Source organism: Plectrocnemia conspersa, unplaced genomic scaffold (assembly GCF_051122295.1).
Source record: "Plectrocnemia conspersa isolate PC_06_02 unplaced genomic scaffold, ASM5112229v1 ptg000009l, whole genome shotgun sequence".
In the NCBI taxonomy this organism is placed as follows: Eukaryota; Metazoa; Arthropoda; class Insecta; order Trichoptera; family Polycentropodidae; genus Plectrocnemia; species Plectrocnemia conspersa.
In genome coordinates, this window is record NW_028277173.1 from 26,373,807 (window position 1) to 26,401,239 (window position 27,433).

The window sequence follows — 27,433 nt, forward strand, 5'->3', positions numbered from 1 at the left end:
ATTTTGAAGGTGATTTATTTTTTGCATGCTACTGTATCTGTTTTTTCACAACGGCGCTTTATATCATACAGTAAACCCCCCAAAAACAAGGTAAATTGGGGACGTGGTATTTGGATGCCGTATTTTGGATGTAGGTATTGCAAAAAAATATTTGAGTATTTTCTCCCCAGCAACAACCACCCAAATAGCACGTTCCAAATTTACCGTGCTATTGGGGGGTCCACTGTACTAATAAAATATTATTGGTGATGTTTTGTTTCAACTTTCTGTCCCTTTAACGCACATGTGGTTGGGCGTTAAAGTGTATTTTTTTAATAACGGTGTTTAATTTCATTTGTAAATTTGAATTTTCTCAGCATTTTTTTTATTAAATCTTCCGTTGTAACCTGGCAGGCGTAAGCCCAATGCGTTACAACGGGCAAATCTGTACCAACTGAGTAAGTCAATCAGACATACAAGCAAGTATTAACCACCAGACTAAAAGTCTGTGAATCAGTGACATATTTATTATTAATTATAAATTATTATGTGCTATACAATTTATAATCAATAGATGTCACTGCAGCTGAAACCGGTTTTTTTAATAATAGCGCAATTTTAATAAATAAAAAACGTGTTCCACTGCCGAGGCTCGAACCCACAACCTCGGTGTTACTAGTCTGAGATGTTACGGACTACGCTATTCCGTCCTTAAATATTATCTTATTTAATCATCAATCAATGCAAAAAGTTTTTGTATTTTATCAGACTCCAATCTTTATCATGATAACTATGATATTTTAACGTGAATTAAAATCAGCTTAGATTAAACTTGTCACCCATCACCCATTAAATAAATCTACCGTACACATTATACATATTTTTTGATTGGCACAGAAATACTAGATTAAAAAAAACAAACAAACGTCAAAACTAGATTAAAAAAAAATACAAAGTATCATTATATTTATAGTAAATATTATTAACGAAGCTGCATAATTCAGTATGCACTATGTAATATTATTAATTGGAACGATTAAGCCTCATTAAAAACTTTCTATATTAAAACTCCATGGAAGTTTACGTTTTAAATTACTAAATAAATAGTTTGTTTAAGAAGCTTATGTCAATATGTTTTATTATATTGTATAAATAGTAAATATTAGTTTATTTCGAAAGTCATTTAAATCTTTTTAAAAATAATTTATAATTAAACAATAAATAGCGATAAAAAAAAGGCAAAAAATCAATAAATGATATTAACACATATAATAATGTCCCATTTATTTTAATGAGGTATATATAGTTGCTTTTTACGGAATCAAATATATTATTTGATTAAATTCAATACACGATAGGTAAGCTCCAAATAGAGCTTGTTAAATTTAATATGTTTATAGAATAAATTATAATATCAGTAACTAGCGAAACCGAAACCGTCGAGGCAAAAAGCGAACGCTGCTCATGTCTGGTTGGCCGTACATCGCCACAATGTTTAATATCCACGCTCCCGCACCCTCGTAAAGGCCCTGGGTGGATATTCCTATAGGAAAATGGTTTTCGCGCGGCTACCACTCTTCCGCCGTGGGTATTAGACGCCACTTTGGAGACCCATTAGTCCCTCTCGGAGGACCACAACAGCCTCTCAGTGTGCCAGCCTACATTACGTATTTTATCCCCGACTCACCGTCTCCTTTCTTTCCCGAGGAAAATTTCCCGGTCCATCCCTCTGTGAACTATCCCCGAGGAAAATTTCCCAGTTCCGAGAAATTATGTCGAAAACCGCACACACAACAACAACACGGTCGACCGACATCGACGTTGAAATTTTGAATTTGATGTCGGCGAAGAAGGTCTGTCCGCTTTTGAAAGTCACACTCGAATGGGGGTGGGTAACGTTACAAGTTTATATTTGTATAAAATTCACACGAATATATTATATTACTATTCTAACTACAAGTTAATTATATATAATAATAATAAAAAAAACATTCAAATATCTTTTTAGTATATTTTAGAATCAATGAAATTCGAAATACACAAAATGATAGTCAATATATAATTGCTACCCTGACAGCTATGTTATGGCAGTAACAATTTATTAAAATATTTGCGTATAAAATATAATGAGTAAAACATGCCAGCAATGTAATTACGCTAATCATATGGCACTTGTGCCAATAGGTTCGCCATCGTTAGTTTATATATTCATATATGTTGCATTGATTTATATCACGCATAATCTCTTATCTTTAATTACTCCATCGGTACGACATATTTTACTCTTAATAAAATAACTATTTATCGATACTTTCAAGTAAGTTTCAGAAATAAATGCTATGTCTAATAATTCTGAATTCATTTCTCGCAGTCCATTTGCGTTCCATGATAATATTTTTAGACGGTCGCAGCGCGGATTTATTTATTAATAGTAGTATATTTACATTTTCTGTTAAAATTGAAACGATTTGTTTTTATTATTATTCAGATTTTTGAGACAGCCTACAGACACATCAATTGGCACAGATTTACTCTGTTGTAATGCATTGGGCTTACGCCTGTCAAGTTACAACAAAAAATAAAATAATAATAACTGATTTTCTGCGCATTTAACGCAAAATGGAGCCAATTTACAATTTACTGCAGCGTGTATATATAACTGATAAACGAATAAACTGTTTTTACTTTATTTTAATGTTAAAAATGAGATTGAAAATTTGTTTTCTCTTTTTTATATTAACTGCAAAGAGAAGCATCAGCTTTTTTGTTATTTTACTTATTAATTGATTAAGGCTGATTACATCAAAATTAAAAGAGAAAGAAACTCTTAAATTATCACTCCTTTGATTCTCGAAAAATGAGAACTCTCATTTTCACTTCTCGATTTTTTCTAGAAATGTCCAGAACTTTTGATAAATAAAAAAATATATAGTATTACAGTATATTATTTTAGATATCTTTATATTATTGATGAACAGATAACTGTGTGATTGTTAAATAAAACAAACTTTAATTGGATGATTAAGCTATTTTAATTGCTTAGGCGTGCGGAACGCATGTAACGCGCGCCCTTATCTCTCACTCACTCTCGTTACTTAACACGCGAGCGAGCGAAAAGGAACATATCTCACCGTACGCGCCTGCTCTTAATGGCTTATCTTCGAGAACAATAAACGATCGAAAAGAGAATTGCCTTTCATATAAAATTATAGGGACTAACTTAGCGCAGTCAGGACGCTGCACTAAATGCTAGCACATTATTTATATATAATATTTGCGTTTGGCAAGCTGTTTTAAAATCAGGTGGCTTATTTAAAATTATTATCTTTTGAGAAGTTTGCACAGATTTCTAGAAAAGGTGCTAAGAACATTTACTCTATAATAATTTTACAAAGAGCTAGAAAGTGGTCATGATGATGGTTTTACAATAAAATGGAAAGTAGAAAAAAAATATTGAAAAAGATTTTAATATTTTTTGTAGATGATATTGCAATGATCGGAAATCAACAGTATGGTTTTATGAGTTTTTAATCGACGCGGTATTCACGTTTTTTTAAGTGGCCTACAGTAGCGATACGGCGGCGGCGCTCCTTAATGAGCTCCTGATAAAGAACCTCCGTTTTCTCCTTTAGACTTTTGATAATTATAGACGCGCTAACTTGCTACAATTCATTTAAACGGGAACTAGTGAAGTGAGTGCCTGGTTCTTTGTGGTTATGTATAACTCACTGCTGCTCGAGCCTTGAGGACCGATATGAATATCACTTTTGCGATTATAAAAATCGTTCTTTTTGGTCCAGCACTTATATAGCTATTTTTCCTGTATTATCAGACAAAGGTCTGCTAATTAAATTTTAATGAATTTACAAAAATAGAAAGCATTCTAAAAGAAAACAAATCTTTGATTATATTGTTCTATTACAAGGTTTCGGGTAGTCGTTATCGCGGCATTTCTCCAAATTATACAGATACGCAAATTCCCCGTCTAAATTAAAACGCCACTCTCCTCACGAGCAGACCCTGTGTTTATAATATAATACCCGTTATATTACGTCGGTGTATTCAACATTTCGGCTTTTCTTTGAAAATAAAATACGGTAAAAATGGCCGGCATGGCATAAAAGACATTCGCAAATTAATTATTTTTAGTGAAAAATCGCCCAGAAGGGAAAATGGTCGATGTATTTCCGAACTGGAAATATTTTTATTAAAAATAATATTATTTATTTGTAGTAGAGTAATTAATTCCACAAAACTCGTTTGTAAATTGTATTTTATTTGTGCTTTTTTTGTTACAGGTATTGCGTAGAATTTGAAGTGCTCAAAGCTTCAAAGGCGTGCAGAAAAGAGTCTACGTATAAATATTTACAAGAAGGTATACATAAATTAATTTATTTTCGACTTTAACGATTAGCAGTTTAACGTTAACCTTTTACGCTAAGATGGGTCGTATTCTAGTTATTTTATTAGCGTTTTAAGACACAACAACGTGTTTTATCCATTAAATACTGTCTTATAAACGTTCATTTGCCACTTTGCTATATACATATAATTATAACATGTAATAATAAGAACTAAAAGTTAGCAAACGTGTATTTCTTACAAAGAAATAAAATAGTGTAATTAAATTTTTATATGAAAACATTAAAACCTATTGGCAATTTTGATATGGTACAATTTTCATATTAAATTGTCCTTTATATAATAAATAGTTAAGTCTTAAAACGTGACAAACCTACATAAAAAAAGTTTTGCTTCTAGTTTGCCATTTCTATATTACAGATATATTTATATTCGTCGAAACGGCAATATTCATAAGTATGGAATAGATATGTTTTTTATTTGTATTTTAATTTAAATTAATATTTTTATTTCTAAAATTATTGAAGACATTATGAGCAATTTGGATTTCAGAAAATACAATATATGCATTTATAAATAGTTTTTTTGTATTTGTTTATACATTCAATATACCTGGAACAATGGCTCTGACATAGTTAACGAAACGTCGATATAAATAAGTGGGGGGGGGGAAAGTCTCGTTTTATCGAATTTTATTATTTTATGTACAATCAATACTTAATTTTTATGCAATTGTTAAGTGCTATTTCAATCGAATAATTAATATATCATACATGTATGAAATAATAATATATCCATGATAATGGATCTGACATGAGAGTCGAAACGTTAGTTTATCGTATTAATATATACATATGATTATGAAATTTATCACTATGGCATACTACATTCATATATTAAAATGGTTCCAAAAATACAGGCAATATTTAACATAAAATAACTGACTTTTCATATACTTTTAAAATGTGATGAATTATATTTTTATATAAATCTTAATCAAAACTCAAAAAATATTTTTTATTGTGTTTCTTATTTTGAGTTATTAACATGATATTTAAATTGCTCATTGATTTTATGTACTATTATTTTTTTATTATATTATGACGATGGCTCTAATATTCAAGTTGAAACGTTGCGGAAATTGGCTAGAAAGAGGAACTAGAACAGAACGAGATGTTAATTAGGTCTAATTAAAATAAATATGTTTGCTACAATTAATACCGTAGTCGTAGAAGCCGAAACGTTAAAAGATGTGTATTAAATAAAACGTCAACATTACTATCTTACTAAATTTAAAAAAAAATTATATATAAATAAAAATAGTATTTATATATCAGTAGACTATCAATTTATGCTAGTTTATATATTATATTAATACACAAAGGCACAGAAGAACATATATAGGGTGGCTACGGCATCATGACGGTGTCGTTTTTTACCAAAAAATTATAATAATTTTTTTTTTTTAATTTATAGGTGAAAGGATCTGCGTCCGATGCGAAAGCGAAGCCCTCAGAAAGAGTTTGGACTGGAGATGCCAAGGACATGGGGTCATGTCAAGGACTACAAGATTTTCAGCATTGGCTGCTCCCCACTGCCACGGAAAATGGTTGAGGATCACTCCCGACGATGACTACAACAACATCAACGGCACATCTTTGGACAGCTGCTCTGAAAAGTCCTGCAAAAACGGAGCCCAGTTCATATTCGTTTAATTTATAATACGTATTAATAATAAATAAATAAAAAATGAAAGGACCGCACCTAAATATTTAGAAAATGATTTTTTTACCAAAATTAGATGAGATTTTGATTTTTCTTAGATGTGATTTGTCCGGTCATTTTTTTCACAGTAGAAGTTTTTGATCAATATGATTTTAATTGTTTTAAATATTTTTAGGAATAAATAAATTACATGTATGAGTATAAGACAATATGGCATTTGGTGAACGATTTTATCATTAATTTTTAATCGAAAACGAGTAAAAAATATTTTGATAGACTATACTAATATAGACTGCTTAATGTTATATTTTTAATTGTTAATTTAATTAATAATTAAATTTAAATAAATATCAAAGTGTGTATATCAATTTGTGACATATCGGCATTTTTTGTTTAAATAATTAACATCCGATTGAATTTTTTTTTAATTATAGAGATACGATAATAATAATTGTCTAAATGCGATTTTTAGAATTTAAAACCCTTATTAAACGAACAATCCAAATGTATATATAGTGATTCATGAATAACGATTAATAAAAAATGCATTTAATAAGTATAACAAGTGTGTTAATTTATTTAATCACCCTTTCTCACCTCCTATTTTTTAATATTAAATTAATACCGAAATAATAAATTCGCATAATTTTTCGAGTCAATAACCAAAACGCGCGTTCTTTGATTAAAAGTTGGCTTCGATGAAACTTTTGCTTAACTTTTCAGTTTACTCAGTGAGAAATTCTAGGGGTAAAAATTGAAATAATTTAAATATCTGGGAATACATTTTAATATTAGGCTAAACGTATTCATAGGTTTATACCAACTAACTTTTTATGAACATTATTAATGATCAACAAAAAAAAAATGTACTGTGGGATTATAAATCAAATGTAAGCAATTATTCATAGATTATTAATGAGTAAGTGTAATATTAAATAAAATGACAAAAATACTTATTTAACAAGTAAGACACGAAATTGACCCTTAAATATACAGTATACACTCGAGAAGGAAGGGGGATAGGACAAATTCCAGGAGCATGTTCTCCTTAAGGGGTCCGACTCTGGAAAAAAATCATAGCAAAAACGTATTTATAAAAATCGACCTCAAAAAATGAATCTGAACGAAACTACAGTTGTTTCATATGTATTTCAGCTATAAGTTTATTTAACCCTATTTTTAAACATATTATACAATAAATAAAAGGAGCGGAACATTGCCTTCAAAAGCATTCACTTTCTATGTAGTACTTTCACAATAAACATAATTATTTCAAGGAACAGATTGTAGTTTTTTGACACGGCTCTGTTTGTGTTAAAATTTGTTTGCAAATTATTATTGACTTATATGAAAAATATTCAACGAATGTAAATTAGTAGCAGTAAATTTGATCTAAAATTCAGATCGAATACCTAAGGAAGAAGCAAAGAAATAACGAAAAATCAACCTCAGCACTAGCTTAATATATACATAAATTTACTATTTTTTTTATTATTTAATACAGCAAAATGAATAAATAATACAATCAATTTTATGTGTTTATTCTTAAAATAAAATCTAGAAAAAACAGTCTCGAATTTATCCCGAAAATATTTTTTTAAATATGTCATTTCAGTAAAATCATATCGGAATACATTTTCACAAGTAAATATATATATTTACCAATGAAAATATAAATTATCTGGCAGGTACCAGTAAATTATATGATTTCAACTTTTATATATAGTAATATATATTTATATATTTATATATTTATCATTTTTTATTCACATACAGTGAATGTGTATTTTTTGGTAAAGTTATATTTTCACTAGTAAAGTCCAAATACATTTTCATTAGTAGATATATAATTTCTACAAGCAAAAATATAATTAAACTGATATGCTGCTCTAAACGAAACGTCTATTTGCTGTTCAAACCCAAACCTAACCTAATTATAGTTTAAGAAAATACAAACTAAGCCAACACATCTCTCTGGAAAAAAAAGTTTGTCTGCATTTCGATATTACACTGTTTTAAAAATATGATAGCTATCCTTACAAATATTACTATGGACTTCTGGTATAAGAGAGCTGATCAAAGTATTTTCAAACCGAATTTTGGTCAATAGGAGAGCGCAAAAAACAATTATCGCTTCTCAGAAGGCAAAAATTCACGTCAAAAGCAATAAAATCGTGTCGGCGCCGGCGCAGTGGGAACGCTCGGTAACGAGCGTTCCCACTGCGACGGCAACGGCACGATTTTATTGCTTTTGACGTGAATTTTTGACTTCTGAGAAGTGATAATTGTTTTTTGCGCTCTCCTATTGGTCAAAATTCGGTTTAGACGTGTTTCACTCGATTCTCACTCGTAACATTTTTATAAAAAGTCCTCATATAAGCGATTGATAATCGAGCGTTGTTACCGCGATTGCTTTTAACCTGGACAGGAACTCATTAAATGGCAACACTGAGCAGCAAAGAAAAGACGACTAATTATCAGGTAAATATTATGAATATATTGTATATATTTAATGCCTAATTAAATATTTTGCATAAATATGATTTGCGAAAATATGTCGCAACGGTGGCTTATTTTTATATTTATTTGTAGCAATGAAAGAATTAAATCGCATCTATTATTTTTTATTCAATAAATTATATTACGATGTTAAAAAATATATTAAATGCCATTTTTGCCATGAGGCCTGGAATCATTGATTTTACAGGACCCTGGATCACTCTCAGTGGCCCTGTATACATTAATTTACTTATAACTATAGCATATCATTAGTGAAATATTATTGTTAATTGCCAAATAGTTTGTATGTGCTACGATTATTTAAATTAGTTTATTTTCTAATATATAAAATAATAGTAAAGGCCATGATTGAAAATAAAACCATTAAAAATAAAATTTTAAAAATATTTGAGGACGTTGGGTTGCTGATAGATATAAAAGTTTGGTGATTACAGCTCCGACAAGCCGAGGGCTTAAAGTACTAAGAAAACGGGTGCTACACTTTTCTCTCTGCTCTGGTTAACAACACAAGAGCAACTGTCTATAGTAAACGATTTTTTAAAATCACGTGTGACTAATCCAAATTTTTTCAGGTACTCTTTTTATGTTTTACACGACTCAATTATACATACACCAGAAATGTATTGCGTTTTTTGAAATTTATATCGATTAGTCATCCCATATCTCGTCGTCCCAATATTTTTTTATAAACTCATGCGAACTTAAATAATAAGATCATTTACTTTTAGCTTAATTTTGCTGGATTGAAAATAAATTCAAAACGTTTATTCATAAAAATAATATATTCTAATTTTAGAAAATAAAAAATACACAAACCGTTTAAGCATGTCTCCCGTATAATAAGTTTACTCTACATTGTAATTTACATATTTATCAAAGACGTATTCGATTTCGTGCGTATTTAATATAATACAATGCGGAAAAAAATAACCTTCCGAGAAGCCGGTTAATAATTCCGGTCATAAAAGCCCACTTTTGCACTCAAATAAACTTAGCGTACACACGTTCGCGTTTTCCAGGAATTCCGGGAAATTCCCGGTACCTGCGACCTCGTATAAATCATCGCTTCGGTCTCACAATTTCACCGGATGTGACTTTCGATTTCCATAAATTATGATATCCATATATACACACACCCGAACGAAACACTCGAGATATCTTCTCGATTTTATTCCTAATGCATTTTTTTTCTCTTCGGTCGGATATCCTCAAAAACTGCGAAGAACCGCGAGTTATTCATATGAGTCGTGAATTTTTCATTAGTCCCAAATGGCAAAGTGAAATGTAAATTAGGCGAAATGTGAATAAAAATAATGAAATATTACTTCCTTCGCTTTTTAGTTGAATTATATTGTGTTAATTTTAGGGAATTTTCTCACGTAGAATTATACTTACGTAGAGACTTTATATTGTAATTTAATAGCTTTAAATTTAAATAAATAAAGCATAAAATATTTACGCTATTGCAAAGTGCTATTTCAATTGTATAAATAATATATATAGGAAATAATAATAGATATAAAAAACCTACATATTTTATATATGAACATATATGTATTATTTAGAGGACCATATTTTTTCGTAATATAAAATGTACTTTAACCTTTAAAATAACAAAGGTTATTACATATTTTTTTACTTCATAATGTAATCTAAAAATATCATATGGTTGTAATTAATAATAAAAAATTGGGTGTAATTGAATATTATACTTAATAAGATTTTTTTAAAAACCATTTACTTAAAGTATGTTTTATTAATTAATAGTGTCATTAAAAAATAATACTTTTTCATAAATTAAATTGATTTTTGGCTTAGTAAATTATATTAAAGTTAATAACTTGTATCTATCTAAAAACTCCTAATACCAATATGCTTAGTAAGAAATTCAAGAAAATGCTAATCGAATATTTTTGTATAGTAATGAATAGGGCTTTTTGTCACGTAACGCAGTGGAACGACGTTCCGGCACCTTTTTTTAGAGTATTTTTAATGTTTAAAAACACTGACAATCTGCGTAATATTTTTTTTTTATTTTTACATTAATATGACGTCAAAAGTGTTAAAGTTTAATCCCGAAATTAAAAATGAAAGAAAATTTCGGTTACTTCTCAATCGCCGGTCCTAATAAAAAGGACCATAAGACAGAAACGACAACAGAAAATATGAAAATATTGCTATGATAAGAAGCTATGTAACGTATGGATACAAAATATGGAAAGATAAGAAACAACTACAATTTAATTTACGACTTTTTAACAATATTACGATTTTAAATCAGTAAAAATCAAATCAAGAACATCTAAACCGATTTTTGACCAATAGGAGAGCGAAAAAAATAAATATTCCTTTTCAGAAGTCCAAAATTCACGTCAAAAGCAATAAAATCATGCCGTCGCCGTCGCAGTGGAAGCGCAGCGACGGCGCCGACACGATTTTATTGCTTTTGACGTGAATTTTTGACTTCTGAGAAGTGATAATTATTTTTGTGACTTTCTATTGACCAAAATTTGGTTTGAATACACTTTGATGAACACTCTAATGTCAATAAATTTTGAAATAAATAAATCTCTTATATATATTTTGTTAAATTTTTTCGTGGCACAGTAAAAGTTGCTTTAAAATTAATATAAATTCTATTTGAATATAATTTTTTTTAGTAAAACGTTTAACAAGAATTGAATTTCGGCACCTTGTTGTTTTAAAAAAAACTTGTTAGACAACAAAAAACTGATTTCATTTCTCCAAATAATGCTTAAAGACATTTTTAGCGAAACAGCGTGATATTAAAAAAACAAGAAGAAAATGACATTTACACATTTACACACTATTTTTTTCATTCTTATCTGCGTAAAAAATAATAGCAATACAAAATATTCAACATATTATAACAATCTTTCAATAAAATAGAATTTAATTACCAAAACTGTTAGCGCGTGAATATTAAATATAAACTAAAACTTTGATTTTTTTAATATAACAAATCTGACAAACATGGCTTGACAGGTTTTCCCAATGCGTTAATATTAATGTAATACACACAAAAAATATACAATTAAACATTTCAAAAAAAAAAAAGGTTTGCTGCACACCTAAAATATATTTCCCAGCTCTAAATAGCTATCCCCGAAACCATCCTCGTGCAAAAAGAGAGCTTTCAAGCGCTGACGTCTTTGCCACAACGGGGAAGTATACGGGACGCGATAGCGACTCTTTAGGGCACTCAAATAAATAGCAAATTTAAAAAGTGCTTGATTCAGTAGACAAATTTAATAATAATAATACATTTTTAAATACAAATTTATATATGTATTATTAACATTAAATCAACGTCTCCAAAATATTTTTTTTTACAAAAGAAATAAACGTGTATCTCTTTGCTTTATTAAAAATAAATAATAATAATAATGAATTGTAAAATTCCATTATTTAGTAAATAGTTCACGTTTTTTCGTATAATTCAAGGTATATCATTTATAATGTATTTTCATATCTTGTAACTTATTAATAAATAAAACGATACTTATACAAATTTTGGTATCAGTCAAGTTTTGTAATATAAGCTTTAGCAAATAATTAAAATAAAAATCTTAAAATACATTTAGATAAACCCTTCATTCAAAATATTGTTATCTTAAATTTCATACAATAACAGAAAATAAAATAGATAAAATAAATACGGAAATCTGTTTTTTTAATATAATTTAAATGCGATTTACTGTAAATAAAATTTACTATGTAAGTATTTGAGTTAAAGCAACTTTTTTTTATAAATTTACATGCATAGTTTATAAAAAGCTTTATTGCAAAATAAAAAGCGTTTTGTCCCTTAAGGCTCAATATGTACAATATATTTTACCGCTGGTAAAACGCGCGATTTTCCCCACGCTTCGCTTTAGCAGACCTGTTGTAGTCATAAAATACACAATGGGGTGGATTGCACCCTATTTTTTCCCAAGGCGAAAATATTAACAAACGGGTCGCTCGAACGTTTGAGAATTATTAAAATGAAAAATATAAACTACCCGACAAAACGTTAGCGGTATAACGTGAACATTTTGAGACAATCAAACAAAACTTAATCTTTTTAGAATAATTTACATAATTTTACATTTTATACTCCTAGAATGTATAATTAAAAGACTTAAATTTAATAGCCCGATATTACTCGCTTCTTATAAGCAAACTAATATTAAAAAGATATTCATATTACAAGCTGCGGATGTTTATGTTTGAACTTTACACAAGCTACACAAGAATATGATATGTAGATGTTTGAACGTTAATATATTGAGAGATAACTTTTCAATCTGAAACGATCGTCTTTATAGTAGTATATTATTGTTGTTAATTAAACCGATTTTATATGTATATTTTAACGCTCATACGTAATATGAGTTAAGTACTTAATAATCAAAACGAAATAATGTATATAATTACATCGAGGTAAATGGTCAGAATATTCCCAATTCTCAAAAGGTTTAAAGTGCCATCGGCGAGTTCCGGTCTGTTTATCTATTTCTGTAATTACAGTACAGAGATATAATATATATTATATATTATATAAAATGGTATATATTAAATATACAATTTCATTAAGTATATAAAATCATATTTAATAAAACTAAAGTCATTATTATTTAATGAACGTTAAAACGTAATATAATATTTTGCTACCAAAAACTTGTATCAAACTAATTTTGAGACCTCACATTGTTTATAATATATTTAATTTAGATGCTCCGCGTATTATAATGATTTTATATTCAAAACTTCTATGATATTTATGTCAACAATATTGATTAAACATGTTGTGACCTCGCCGAGTCGGATTGCCAATAGACAGCAAACATTTGCTAAACTATTATATAGCAATACGTACTATTATATAACAAGTCAAGTCTCTATTGAGTTCTAGAGTAAGCTATATTTATATATACATATAATATATTATACTCATAAATGATTATCTCTCGTACTCGTCTTTGGTTTTTAGTTATTCTGCATATTTCAATTATTTCTTATGCTAGTACATATAGCCTTGAGTAAACCATAAGAGAATCGTGAATCGTGAAATTTGGAATGAAACAATAGTTTGTTATATTCAACATTTTTATCCTTAAAAATTGTTTGAAGAGACGTTTACACTTGGCATTTACTTTGATAAAGTTAATACATTTTTTAATTAAATATATTAACTCATTTAGGTCAGATAAAAGCATTCTTGAAACTAAATTTTCTTTGTGAATAACACAATATATAAGCAACATGTCTGAGTTGCTATTTTTCATTAATTTTTAACAACCGCGTTTCTTTCTCATAAGAGTTTTATCTAAATTTAGCAGTAATTGTGGTTTTCAATATTTCTCTTAATAACATCTTTAATAAATTCGCCACTGTCAATATATCTTACATAAGCCATCAATACAAAAGTTGTTTTTATATCCTTGGCCATCTCATCTATTCTCTTATTACTAACAGTGCTATTACTTTGTGGCATTTGAGAAAACCTGATGAACTGGCTTTATTAATTTCTTCACTATAATATATTTTTCCCAGATTAAGCTACGAGCAGAGAAATTTCATAACTAGCTTAGTTTTGTGTGCGCCCCAATTTCAAAAACACTGATTTAGAATAACACAAATTGTAAACACGTCGTAAATTCATAAACGGATTTGTCTCTCATCAATTATTATAATTATTTGTCAATTTTAAAAATTATCAATTGCTGTGGGTGCAAATTGAACACGTCTCTCAGTTGTCGGAGAAACAAAGGGATAGATTGAATTTTATGAATTCATTTACAGTGCCGTCTTATTGTTTTTGGAGTCGGCAAAAGTCGGCAGCGTCCACAATGGACCGTAAATTGGTGGAGCTATACCTTTGCCTCTAAAACACGAGAAGCAATCAGCGGATTTCCCACAGGAAAAAAAGTTTAAATGTGCACCACAGGCCCCAGGCTGTTAATGGACTGCACGAGACAAAACTTTCATTAACACGCGCGCAGGGACGAACGATACATCCATATGTGAATGTACACAATTCTATTTTATTAATCTATCTTATGACTCTTGAAAGTCTCTTCTTATGTTTGTATGCCTCACTAAAAATCATTAATAAAACATTCTAACGATAAGATTTTTTTGATAACATCCTCCTGCAAATTTCTACGAAACTTCTTAACACCTTTGTTTATATATCTATTCAGTAAAAATGCTAAAAATAATAGTAGAAAATGCTCAATGACAGCATTATCAAATCCAGCTGTACAACCATATTTTTTTATAAAAAAAAGTAACAAGCATTAACATAGTCTGATTCTGTCCCAAATCATCGCATTGACTCAAGAGACAATAAAAGAAACACTTTTATATGAGCGCGTTACTAATTTTTGCAGCACATTTTCGCATGGCATTCCAGATAAAAGTAATATTACTTTATTGCGACTTTTGCAGTTATTTAGAAGCCGAAAGCTGCTTGATAATAATTGATTGCACAAAATTTCGGTGTTTCAATCACGTCGGAGTCCACCAGTTTGAGCTTTTAAATCACGTAGGGGTCACCACTTTCGAGTTTAAGACTGAAAGGGTGTAACTTTGCAACCAAATATGCTTCGAAAAAGCTATGAATTGTTTATTTTGAAAACATAAATTACCACCAGGGTCGGCTCTAGCTTGGAGTCAAATATGCCTCGTTTTAGGACACAATGATAAAATGCGCGTCATAGGGCGCCCATTTTTTAATCAATATATTTTTAAATATTCTTATCAAAACAAGAACGAAAGATTTAGCAATGAAGAATATTATTTTAAAATTACTTTATTTTAAGATGTTAAGCACCACTACCGTGACTACAAAAGATCGCTTTGATTTGTCAGCAATTTTTACATGCAAACAGAAACGGTTCAGATGGCTACTCCAGCGATCCAAGAAGTAGAATATATTCGCGCATCCTTTCCATACAAAGGCTAGTTTTTTCAACAGTACTTTTAAGTAATGTCTAGGAGCTTGCAATTTACCCGCAAATGTAACATTTACATTTTTTAACATAATCGGTTTACCAGTAATTTATATTTTTGATTAATCAATCATACAGAATATTTTATTTTTTAATTATTTTATTTGATTTGATAAAATTATTTTATTTGATTTTTAATCAATCAATAATCAATCGATTTAGAATAATATTTTTTTATATGAATATTATTTTAATTTAATTCTTACTTGTAAATGAAAAACATAAACATACCTTTCAGGTACTCATGTAAAAAAAAGAATATAATAAAATATTTATTGTTACGCATTTGGAAATATTATAAGGTTAAATATCTCTTGGAAAAAATAACAATCATTGATAAACTTGACGTAAAACCGATGTCCCACTTTCTGTATAGAAAATTCGAATTGCGTATATGAAAAAATGGGACATCTGGCCATTATAAGTTACATGGATAGCGAATCTAAGGAGATTTTAGTAGTTGAATAACTCAAATTGAAACATAAAATATTATAAAAAATGATATATTTGGTAAGCAAACTATTTTAATATATTGTAAGAATACTGTTACATTTTTTTGTGAAACAAAATTCGAAAACTTATAAAGCTAAATAAACTTTAAAATCATAATCAGTACTAAATTTTATATAAAGTGTCTCGGGAAATGTAAAGAACATAAAGCGAGTTTAAGGAGACGTAAAGAACATAAAGTAAATGTTAGTAGATATAAAGAAACCAAATTAAAACATATAATAATATAAGACAATAACCTTTACATGCAAAATAAAAAAATATAGCACGAAATTTCTTAAAAAAAATTGTGGTAGCTTAGAGCTTTCAGAAAGCTGCGTGTAAATTGTTTAATTATATATTTTAAAATGCTTATTTCACTAATATTTTTAAGCCAAACTTTTGTCGTTTCCAGATTTTGAAATGGCATTGTTAAAAGTCACACATTACCATTTTTTTATCTAACTACTTTTTTTAATTCAAAGAGATCTACAATTAGTTTTTAAAATATTATTTTCTGCATTAATGTTTGTATTTATTTTATATATATGTTATGTATGTGTTCAAAGAGTAAAATTCGCAAACTCACAATATATCTATCCCATAAAATATATAGCACCGTTCCAGCATCAGTAGGATGTCTTACGATCGTCTTCAGTATCGGAACAAACAAAAAGGCTATACAGCAAACGATCGGGCTATAACAAGATTGTGTCTATGCTTGTCCTATTTAAATTGGCAACAAAATATTTCCCTTTTCTATAGTCACGTAACTCCCATGTGTTTAGATTCATCAGACGCGGTTTGTTTGGTGCCTCGCGCGTATGTGTTTTCTCTATTTAATTGTTCGTACAAAACAAGCAATCTCCTTAATTGGAACATATTGTTTACAGATGGCGGGCCGTGTACAAACGTTTGCACTCTTCGACGAAAATCTCGTTCGTCTATATACGATACGACATATAGAATAGTAAACATCAAATTTAAACGCCAGTTAAAGTGAAAGAATAATATTGTACAGTATAATTATTGAGAGCGTATTGGTGAAAGGATCGTATCTGTGACTGTGGCGAAACTCATTTTCGAGCTAGGAGACTTCGCCCCCAGCTTCACTTTGTGTTTATTCGGCATAATTTTGCATTGAACAGTGTCCGACTTTGACTTTGGATTGCTATTGAGAAAGTCGGCAGTCATATCGCGATTGTGGAAGGTTGAATTGGTTTCTTAATAAAAGCGACTCAATATTTCCTTTTATTATATAACTTTTTTATAGATTACCACCACTAGGTGGTAGACAATTTTTCAACTTCTATATCAAAGTGAACTTCATTGATATATATATAACAGAGTTGCCCAACTTTTTATTGTTGAGAGTAAAAATTAACTGAAAAATATTTTCCTTCAAATACGATAAAAAGAAAAGAGAAGCTTAAACAATAATAAACAAAATATTTGCCAACAGTCGATTTCTTTTTAAAAAGGACTGATTAAAACTAAGCTATGTTCTATCCAGATTATTGCTGAAGGTGAAGAAATTTATTTAGAAGTAAAAACTAATTATATCTAAAAATATACTACTGATGGTGCTCCAGTTTTTACTGGTGCTAATTTTATTTTTTATTTTTATTTTTTTAGATTAAATTAAGACCATCGTGGCCTAACAGGTTACCCCAATGCGCCACGATGGTCGAAAACAAATTTTAAATTTATAAAACATAAAAAAACGTATATATACATAAATATAACAATACTTAATCATAACAAAAAATTATAAAATATCAAAATTAAATGATACAAACTGGATCAGATCCTCGTAGCTAACATTAAATAAGTCAATATGTAATCCCAGCGTATTAAGGAGCCGGATAACCACAGCATAGCCGAGTCGGCAAGTGCGGATGTCCTAGCCCTAACAGCCATCAAAAGAGGACGCGATCGTGATTCTCGAAAATGTTCCGGAACCCAAAACTGGAATTCCTCGAGAATAGCTGGATTGTCAACAGCACCTTTTAGTAATTTAAAAAAATGCTTAGCGACATACAACTTTCTGCAAAAACTCAGCGAATCATATCCCAACGCTCCTAAAAGAAAGGCGCTGGGATATATGTACGGATAATAACCAAATGTCCTTTTGTAAAGGTATCTTTAATACCTTTTTTTAATTTTTTCCACTAAAAGGGAATATTTGGCTATTCGGGGACTCCAAATTATAGATTCCGATTCAAGAATGCTACGAACTAAGGTGTCATAGAGGATGCGAATAACTGACGGATCGTCAAAGTGAAAGGCATTCCTCATAACAAAGCCGAGCATCTTGGAAGATTTATCACAGACGTCGTGTATGTGTAGAGAGAACTTCCATTTGTTCTCGAAAGTGATTCCGAGATCTTTAGTGGAAGTTTCTCTAGTCAAAATGTTACCACCAAGATGAAGAAATAAGCTGATTGCAATTGGGATCGAGAAAATGACACAGTATGGCACTTTCCGACACTAAAGGGCAGACGATTAACGGAAGCCCATCTCCATAGAGTCTAAATCACTTTGTAGAGAGAAGGAGTCCACATTTATATCATTTTAAATCATCTGCGTACAGAAAAAAACTTGAATTTGTAATTGCTGTATTTATGTCATTAATAAATAACACAAAAAGCAGAGGGCCCAGATTGGATCCTTGAGGAACCCCCGAAGGGGTAAAATATTCTTTCGACAATCGGCCACCATAGGTTACAAAGTGTCTACGATTGCTTAAATAACTTGAGAATAACCGAGCTAAATTATCCGAGCAACCGGGGTTCGACAACGTTTTTAATAATAACTCATGACCAACTTTTTCAAAGGCTTTCTCAAAATCTGTATACACGACGTCTACTTGAATTCCCGCACCGAGAGAAGTTGTTACCGTTTTGGTAAACGAAGAAGGTTAGTAACAGGGGAACGGGCAGTTTAATTTCTTTATGCCGTAAAGATTAAAATTCCTAGCACTTCATTATTCATCAGAAATCACCGTTGGAAAAATATCTAAAATTCAACATTAAAATAAAACTTGATGAAATAATTAACCGAGTAAAATCTCATGCTCAGACAAACTGAATTGCCAGTGTGGAGAACTTCTTCTTCATAAAAAAGTACGATTTCTGAGTAAAAGTAGAGTTTTACGTCCTTTTAACGAAATACTACCAACAATATATGTTTTTTTAAGAAACATAATATAACATATCAAGAACTTAAAGAGACTAATTTTGCCTTTCTTGTAAACATCACAGAAAAATTTATAATAAATGATCTTTAACGTATAATCATTTTTAATAAACTTAAACTTTAGTAGAATAATTTGAGCCAAGGAGAAGACAAACATTTCGCTTTTTTAAATAAGAAATCAACAAATTTATTACAATGCATCTTTGAAAATTTTTACAAAAATGTTCCTATATTGAAAATGGACTTAATAGATTTTCAATGTGATTTGCCACTAAAAGGCAGTGATTCAGCAGAGAAATATCCAATAATAGTTTCATCTACTTTTCGATTAAATGCATTATTTTATGCGAGTCTCTAATTTTAACTATGAATGTGGTTAAAAACAGACAGATGTACATTTTGGTAACTGCGTTCGGATCAGAGTAGCAAAATATTTACCCAAATTGAAAAAATCGCAGCAGAAAGTGAATGTTAAGTTTATCATTAACCTTTCCCTTACTAGTGATGTGTTTTTGAGTACTTTTTTGTAAAATTTTTAGAAAGTTGTAGAATAGAATTTTAAGAATGAATTTATTGTACGTGTATTTATAAATTGATTTTATAGTATTTTTCCATATTTCATTTACACATTTTTAAAATGAATAAAGCTAATTCATAAATTCCAAAAAAGTATTTAAGTTAAAGTTATTTAATGGAGTAGTTACATATGTCCAATAATATTTTTTTATATAATAAATCACAACATAATCTTTATTTAAATATTAAATGTAAGCATAATATATGCCCACTATATTATGTAAACTCACTACATTCAGAGCCAATAGATATGGAAAATCGGTAAAATCAGAGTGCGACCTTGTCTTTTCCAACCCCCATGGGATTATCGCATATTTTCCCCATCCCCTATCGAAAAAGATTGCGATCGGTGATACATATGATAGATAAACGTGTATGTTATTATTGTAACGTCGTTATATCGACGACCTCGATTCTATGGATAAATTACAACAGATAATTTATATATATATGTTGAACTTCTGTTTGAGAAAATTTATTTCGAGTCTCCAGTTGAGGATACTCGAGAAATATTTTCGGTGAATCATTCTCTGCTAACTTTGCAGTGTCTTGTTTGTATAATATTTTATAGCACTTCTTTATTACTCACATATAATGCTCGAAATAATGAGCTGACTGAATATTGTATGTATTAAGTCAGTCGATAAATTGAGTATTAATCGATCAATTTGATTTTCGATCTGAAATACAAATTAGAATTTTGTATTTTTACAAACAGATTAAATTATTACATTATATAGAATTTATATTGTCAATGTCTTATAGCTTATAAATTCATTATAAAATAAATAATCAATTCCTAGTATTCGAAATTTATACAACTTAAATGAAAACCTTTCTTTTGAAGTTTTATAGATTATAAATAAAAATATGAATTAATATCAACTTTATAAGTAACGAATTCATGAAGACAAATTTACAAAAGCATTATGATTTTCGTTTTAATAAAAAAATATTTACCTATTTTTTAATAAAAATTTACAGTTACGCCATAACAATTATTAGAATCTCATCAAATATTTCGTTTTATGTTCAAAGCATTTCGAAAGTTAATAACCATGAATTGAATTTACTCTAAAAATGTAGTGGTTACTATAATAATATGGGCAAAATAATTTTAGTTCCAAATTCTCGCTATTAAAGTTAAACTATTTAATTTATAATTGAGAAATACGTTTTTTACTACAATTGTGTTTAAAAAATACTATTTTTTTTAACGGTAAAAAAGATTTATTATAGCATTTATTACACGATATATGTCCCAATTGCTGAAGCGCTGACTAAAATTTAATTAAAAATAGCAAAAAAATACTATTGCTGTTTTAAAGCAATAACTTTTTATATACTGTTGTACGAAATAGTATTTATAAAATTAAACGGAGAATGAATTACCAATTTATATATCTAGCATAGTTTTAAAGTAGGATAGCATGGTTAATAATTGGAACTAAATGAACGATAGAAAGCCATAAAGTCGTTTTAACACAAATGTATCCTTAATAAAAAAAATAAGGATTTAAAAATAACGCTTAATTAAATTAGAAACAAAATTTCTTTCTTAATTATGAATAATGACGAAATGTATAGCTCTTGAGCTGACTGTGTTAACGCAAATAGAGTATACAGAAAATAGTAGCAATAAGCTAAAGAGTACGAGATAAATAAACATTACAAAAAATATTTGATATTTATTTTATAAAAGAGTATTGATAGCCTTTGAATTGATCCACATCCACAAAAATTTAATAATATATAATATATGTTAAATAAATTAACGACATTGAATAATAGAAAAGTGTTTAAATAAATTACTAAAATATACATATACAAAAAAGTAGTGAAATAAAGAATAGCAATACAACGTTGAGAATTACTGATTTTTCTATAATTTAATATAAATGCAATATAAAATAATAGTAAATATATAAAAACAATAATAATTATGGAAAAATAAAAATAAAATTACTCACTACTCAAAGGGTTAATCCAAAAAATCATCGAAAAGTCGATTATTACAAAAAATGGTTTGAAATCTGGTTTGAAAACGTTTTACCGAAGTATGCTTATTGTTAAACATTTTTTTTATTTTAATCCTAGATATCCTTAATAATAATAAGCCATGCTTTACGTTTTACTATAGGATTTTTTTTAATAATAATAAGTTAATTCTGCGTATATTTTTATATGTCGACTGAATGTTAGAAAAGTGAGTATTTACAAAATTATCATTTTACTGCAATAAATTAATAATTTTAGTAACCTAAACGCTAAAATACACTATACACCATCATCTTAATCATGAATTCGTCAATCTTATCAAGAAATTTTGAGAAAAATAGCATCTAGAAGAAAGATGGTATTTTTTCTCTTAATACTATTAAAAAAAATGTTGATTCTAAATGTATATCTGAACTTTTAAAAGTCTACCAAATTTATACGCCACTATTTGCAGTAAAAATGTAGTATTTAATTATCCATTAAATATATCCGAAGCTATCTTGTTGCAAGTGTAGGACTTCAAATTTAAGCAACTTCATTTTAAAAGCTTTCCCCTAAAAAAAACATCAGTGAAATCGACATTGTATTACACTCAAAATTGCACAAAAGCCACGCAAACTTTTAGGAGCAATCAATTACTACAAAATCTCTTTAAACCGTCTTCTTTATAAGCTTTGAAAAAAAATTCTAACTGCCTCGCATCAAGTAAGCATTATTTTGCTAATAGACATGTAATTAATTGAAAATAATATATAAATATTTCAGCAAAAATATTTTTTTATTTTATTAGAGAATTTTATATAAAATATTTAACATAAGATATATTTATGTATAACTGTTTAAATGTTGGTATTAAAAGTTTAATATACAAAATATAATGTAAGATAATATGAGAACATAGAGATAGGGGTTAATATAACCGATTAAGCGTTTTCAAAGCATGTGAAAAATATAAAAATCGGACGTTGATTTATTCACGAAAATATTCGAGAGCACCGTGTAAATCAATCAAAATTGTCCGTTTTTTGGCGATAAATCAATAAAACAACAATATGGAAACCATCCATTGGGAAACCCGGTGGTATTATATGTACATAAAAGAGCCGAGGAAAATGTCGTTTTTTATGCCGGAAAAGGGAGAGCAGCATCCATAATGCCGCAGGATAAAATACCGTTTTCACCAGAAACTGTCTAGGGATTTGAATATGTACATGCGGATTCGAAAATGTGAGATTAAACGGAAAGCGTGCTAAAAATTAAACTGTAAGATCGAAAGGAAATGAGTAGGAGAAGTAAAAAGCAGTACATGAAATGGAAGACTGTCGAGTGTACTAAGAATTCGATTTTGAAGCGAAGCGTAAGTGAGAAATCGATTTATATATATATATTTATTCATAGGATTAATCAATAGTATCGCAAAATATTATGAAAATTAGTTTGATTCATTAAGGATGGGTTAAGTGTTTATATCTCAAGTGTATCATACTGAAGTATAATGGATTTCTCGTGAAAAGGGCTTAAAAATAATTGTAATAAATATCGCCTTTTCTTTAAACGCGAAAAATAGATCTTTCTTAAGGCATTAGCTATGAAATATTTGCTTTGTTTTGTAATTAAGTAAATGAATTAAACTCGTAATTTTAGGGAACCGTTTTAATTCTGAATACAGAACTTCAAACGTTTTAGCAAAAGCTTAAATCAAATTAAAATATATTCATTAAAGATGTTCCTTACTTTAATGCATATTGTAATACAACATCAAATTGGCGAATTACAACAATTTTTTATCAAATACTTTATATATCTAAAAGAGAATCAAAAGTAAAATAAAAGATACACGTCAGCTAAGCCTTTACAATATTCCATAACGCTTTGCAGAATCATCAATATTAATTATATTTTTGTGGTAATAACTTTTTTAAGGTTCGGGTTTAAACTGGTTCATCTGTATCAATTTAACGCAAGCTTCACTGGTGAGAAGCTCAGGGTCTAAACTGTCTTTCCTCATACTTTGATAGTCTATGCAATTTGTCAATTTGGCGTGAACTTTAATAGTAGTAAGCTGTAAGTTTTATTTCTAAGATAAGCGTTATGTGATTTCTCTGCGACAGTTATTTGAGTTATATATTATCGAATAAAGGGTAGATCATCAACAATTCATCATAAGATAGTTCTATCTCTAGCAAGAGTACAAAAACATTTAAAGGCTGAATTTTGTAGGTTTCGATACTTGCTCAGGGATAATAGTTTTTGCTGGAATTTTCCATAAAATGAGAGAATCACATTTGACCTATTACCATTTTTGTGAGCGAGACAATCGAAAGTTTTCTTTAAATTTTTTCTTATATTTTTAATAAGCATAAGAGTCATAGAATTTTTATGGCCAATTTATTGAGTAATTTCCTACGGTCGTTTTACCATATTTTATAAGCCATTGAATTATCCTTTAAAATCGCGTTTTTGTGCAAAGTTCAAACAATTTCTTGGCAATTTCTTTAGTGTTCTCTTAAACGTTTTTGTTATTATAAACGATTTTTTTTGTGCAAAATTGTTTGTGAAACCAAATATTTTTCATGTTAATATATTTAGTGTTTTCAGACGTTTTTTAAGTTTGTTTTTTAATTCTACAAAATCGTGTTTTTGTGCAAAATTTAAACATTTTTCTCTGTTCCTTTTAACAGAGTTCATCTACGATTTTTTTATGTGCAAAATTTTATGCAAAACCATATATATATTCTTGTTTATATGCCTAATATTTTCAGAGGTTTTTAAGTTTGCTTTTTAATCCTTTAAAATCGTGTTTTTGTGCAAAATTCAAAAAAATTCTTGGCAATTTCTTAAATGTTATTTTTGCTATTTATTTTTCTACGTTTTTTTAAAAGAGATCATAAATGATTTTTTTAATGTGCAAAATTTTATGCGAAACCAAATATTTTTCTTGTTTATATATTTAGTATTGAAACGTTTTTTAAGTTTATTTTTCAATTATTATTTAACAGCATTTATAAGCAAAAAATCGTAGACTTTAAAGTCTTACCTTCGTGCTTTTTTTTGCCCAACTTAAACTTTTATTGCCAATAATATTTTCTATTGTCTTTTTACCATATTTAGTTAGCCATGAAATATTTGCTTTTAAGGTCTTTAAAGTTTTTAAATTGAAACTTTTTTTTTGCAATTTATTTAACGTTCATTAACCTTTTTGTATTTTTTACTGTTATTTTTAAGTATATGAACAACTTTTTTTATGGAAAAAGTTTTTTCGAAAGCAATTTTTCTTATTGTATAAGTAAATCCTATTAATATCTAAAGATACTTTGGTTTGTTTTAAAATTTTCCCACACTATTTTTCACAGCTTTAATAACCATATGAGTTCTAAACTTTAAAATTTTATATTTATGCCAAAATTTTAGCAAAACTAAAATTTTTTATTATAAATTAAATAATTCCAATCCAATTTTCTATTGTTGTTTGAACAGCTTTTGTAAACCTTTAAAGCCTTTAATTTCGTGTCTTCGTAAAAAATAACTATTTAGCTTCTCCAATACTTTTCTGTGAAAACAACTTTTTAGATTAAGCAATAATTCGCTATATAGTAAGTTGTCAATTGGAAAAAGCTCGTTTATTGCCAAACATCAAATTAAGTTAAAAATAACTGTTAAATAATTAAAACTTTTGATTAATACATTTGATCTTCGTTAAAAACGATCATTTTTAACAATTAGATAAAATCAAAATACCATTGGATTTGTGTTAACAAAAGGTCAAAGTGAAGAGTACGTCTTAAATTTAAAAAGCTTATTAATAATTTCGATAAAAAAATAAAATTGAAATTAAATATATTTACATAAATATTTTTTTCTAATAATAAATCAAAGCCGATATTGAACATAATATACAGCCTATGCCTATCGAATGAAAATTAATATGCGATAAATCCAGAAATCAAAAATATTTTTTCTGCTTTACGCTGTGGTGCTATCAAGCAATTTCTATGAGCCAAGCTTCCGACCGCTAAACTGGAGCAAGGTTGCTAGCTCGCGGTAACGCGCTAAGATAAAAATAGTATTAATTAACAAAAATCTAATATATGAAGCACGTGCCGTCTATTGTATATATGTATGTACTATTCAAAATATAATCTACTAAACAATTTCATCTACACATCGACATAGATGGAAAATCATAGGATAATATTGCTTTATTTTAAAATACCTCAATCAAAAGTTACAATGTTTGATCGCTATTTACTGTAAATTTAATACAAAGTCTGACACGTGTATCCGCTATATAAAATTTCCAGATAGTTTATCAAGCTTTTATTCAACATACTAGCTGTATGTAATATTGAATATTCATCGAAGCTGCAATACAGTAGGTAAACACGTTTCGTTACATAATAAATATTGTCCTTGTTGCTTGATAAATATTTATGAAGAATTTCTAACAATACGTCGAAACGAAATTAATTTGCAATTTAAATGAGGACAGAAAACGGTATATTTATTTATGTCTTGGTACGTTTTCGATAAATTTATTCGACACGCAGTAATGGCGTGTCTAGTTTTCGCGAAAAACAGCTCTTATTATTCATAAGCAGATACGGAAATAACACAAAAGTAAACATATAAAAATATAAATAAACATTGAAAATCTTTCGTAACATAATAAAATTCATTAACGAAACTCAATTTTCGTCGGTAATTGCCTGAAACTGGATCTCAGTGTGAATTGAAATTCTAGCAATTTATTTGTGTATATTATATTATAATATATAATAATGTCTAAATTGAAGTTAATGGAAATTTATTAATAATGAAATAATAATATTTCAACGAAGCATATGTAATAAAATTAAATTGAGTTTTATTGAATAAAAATCTATTTCAGCGCTTTTCAAATGTTTTCTATCAAATACACTACAGAAAAAAAAATATTATCATACACAGTAAGTCATTTTAAACACATATTGTGAATTTAATCCTTGGATCCCTAGTACAATCATCATTAAATTGTATATTATATATTTATTTTATATTACGCTTAAATCGATTGCTTTTAAAATCTGAAGATGTGGCTATTTTCATATTAATTACAAAATTCTTGTAGGGATTCAAACCCGAAATCTAAAGATTGATGGATCGGTCATTCTCACATGTCAAATTTTAAACACAAATAAGGCCAAATTGAACGATCACTCTGGTCAATTCGTCAAAGCGGATCAGACCCGGCTTTGAAGATAGACACTAAACCTAATCAAAGCATAGTACCCTTACGTGTATGTTAATAGGTTTTCATACGTCATATTTTCAATGTTTAAATAGTTAAAAAATAAGACTATTAAATTTTCATCAACCAAACCTTTTAAATTAATTTAATACTATGGGGATTTTTTCCAACTCTTAAATCAGGTTAAATAACTAAAATTGTGCTCAAAAGATAATAATTAATTAAATAATAAAATTTTATATAATTACTGATTTTACATTTCATATTTTCCATTGAAACACTATCAATAAAATTAGCCATTATTTAAAAAAAAGCGTTACACTGCAATCCATACGTTACA

The 27,433-nt window shown here is 28.5% G+C and overlaps 2 protein-coding genes across 2 annotated transcripts in view; one reads left to right on the top strand and one right to left on the bottom strand.

The window, feature by feature from the left end:
- Window positions 1-6,628, top strand: part of vex (somatomedin B and thrombospondin type 1 domain containing protein vexed) — a 138,779-nt gene extending 132,151 nt beyond the window's left edge. Inside the window, exons 5-6 of the mRNA XM_088191764.1 lie at window positions 4,278-4,354; window positions 5,818-6,628. Coding sequence (XP_088047890.1) covers window positions 4,278-4,354; window positions 5,818-6,056 — 316 coding nt within the window. The 3' untranslated portion in view covers window positions 6,057-6,628. The remainder of the gene's footprint in view (window positions 1-4,277; window positions 4,355-5,817) is intronic.
- Window positions 1-27,433, bottom strand: part of LOC148232458 (uncharacterized) — a 238,451-nt gene that overhangs the window by 185,975 nt on the left and 25,043 nt on the right. The window lies entirely within an intron of this gene.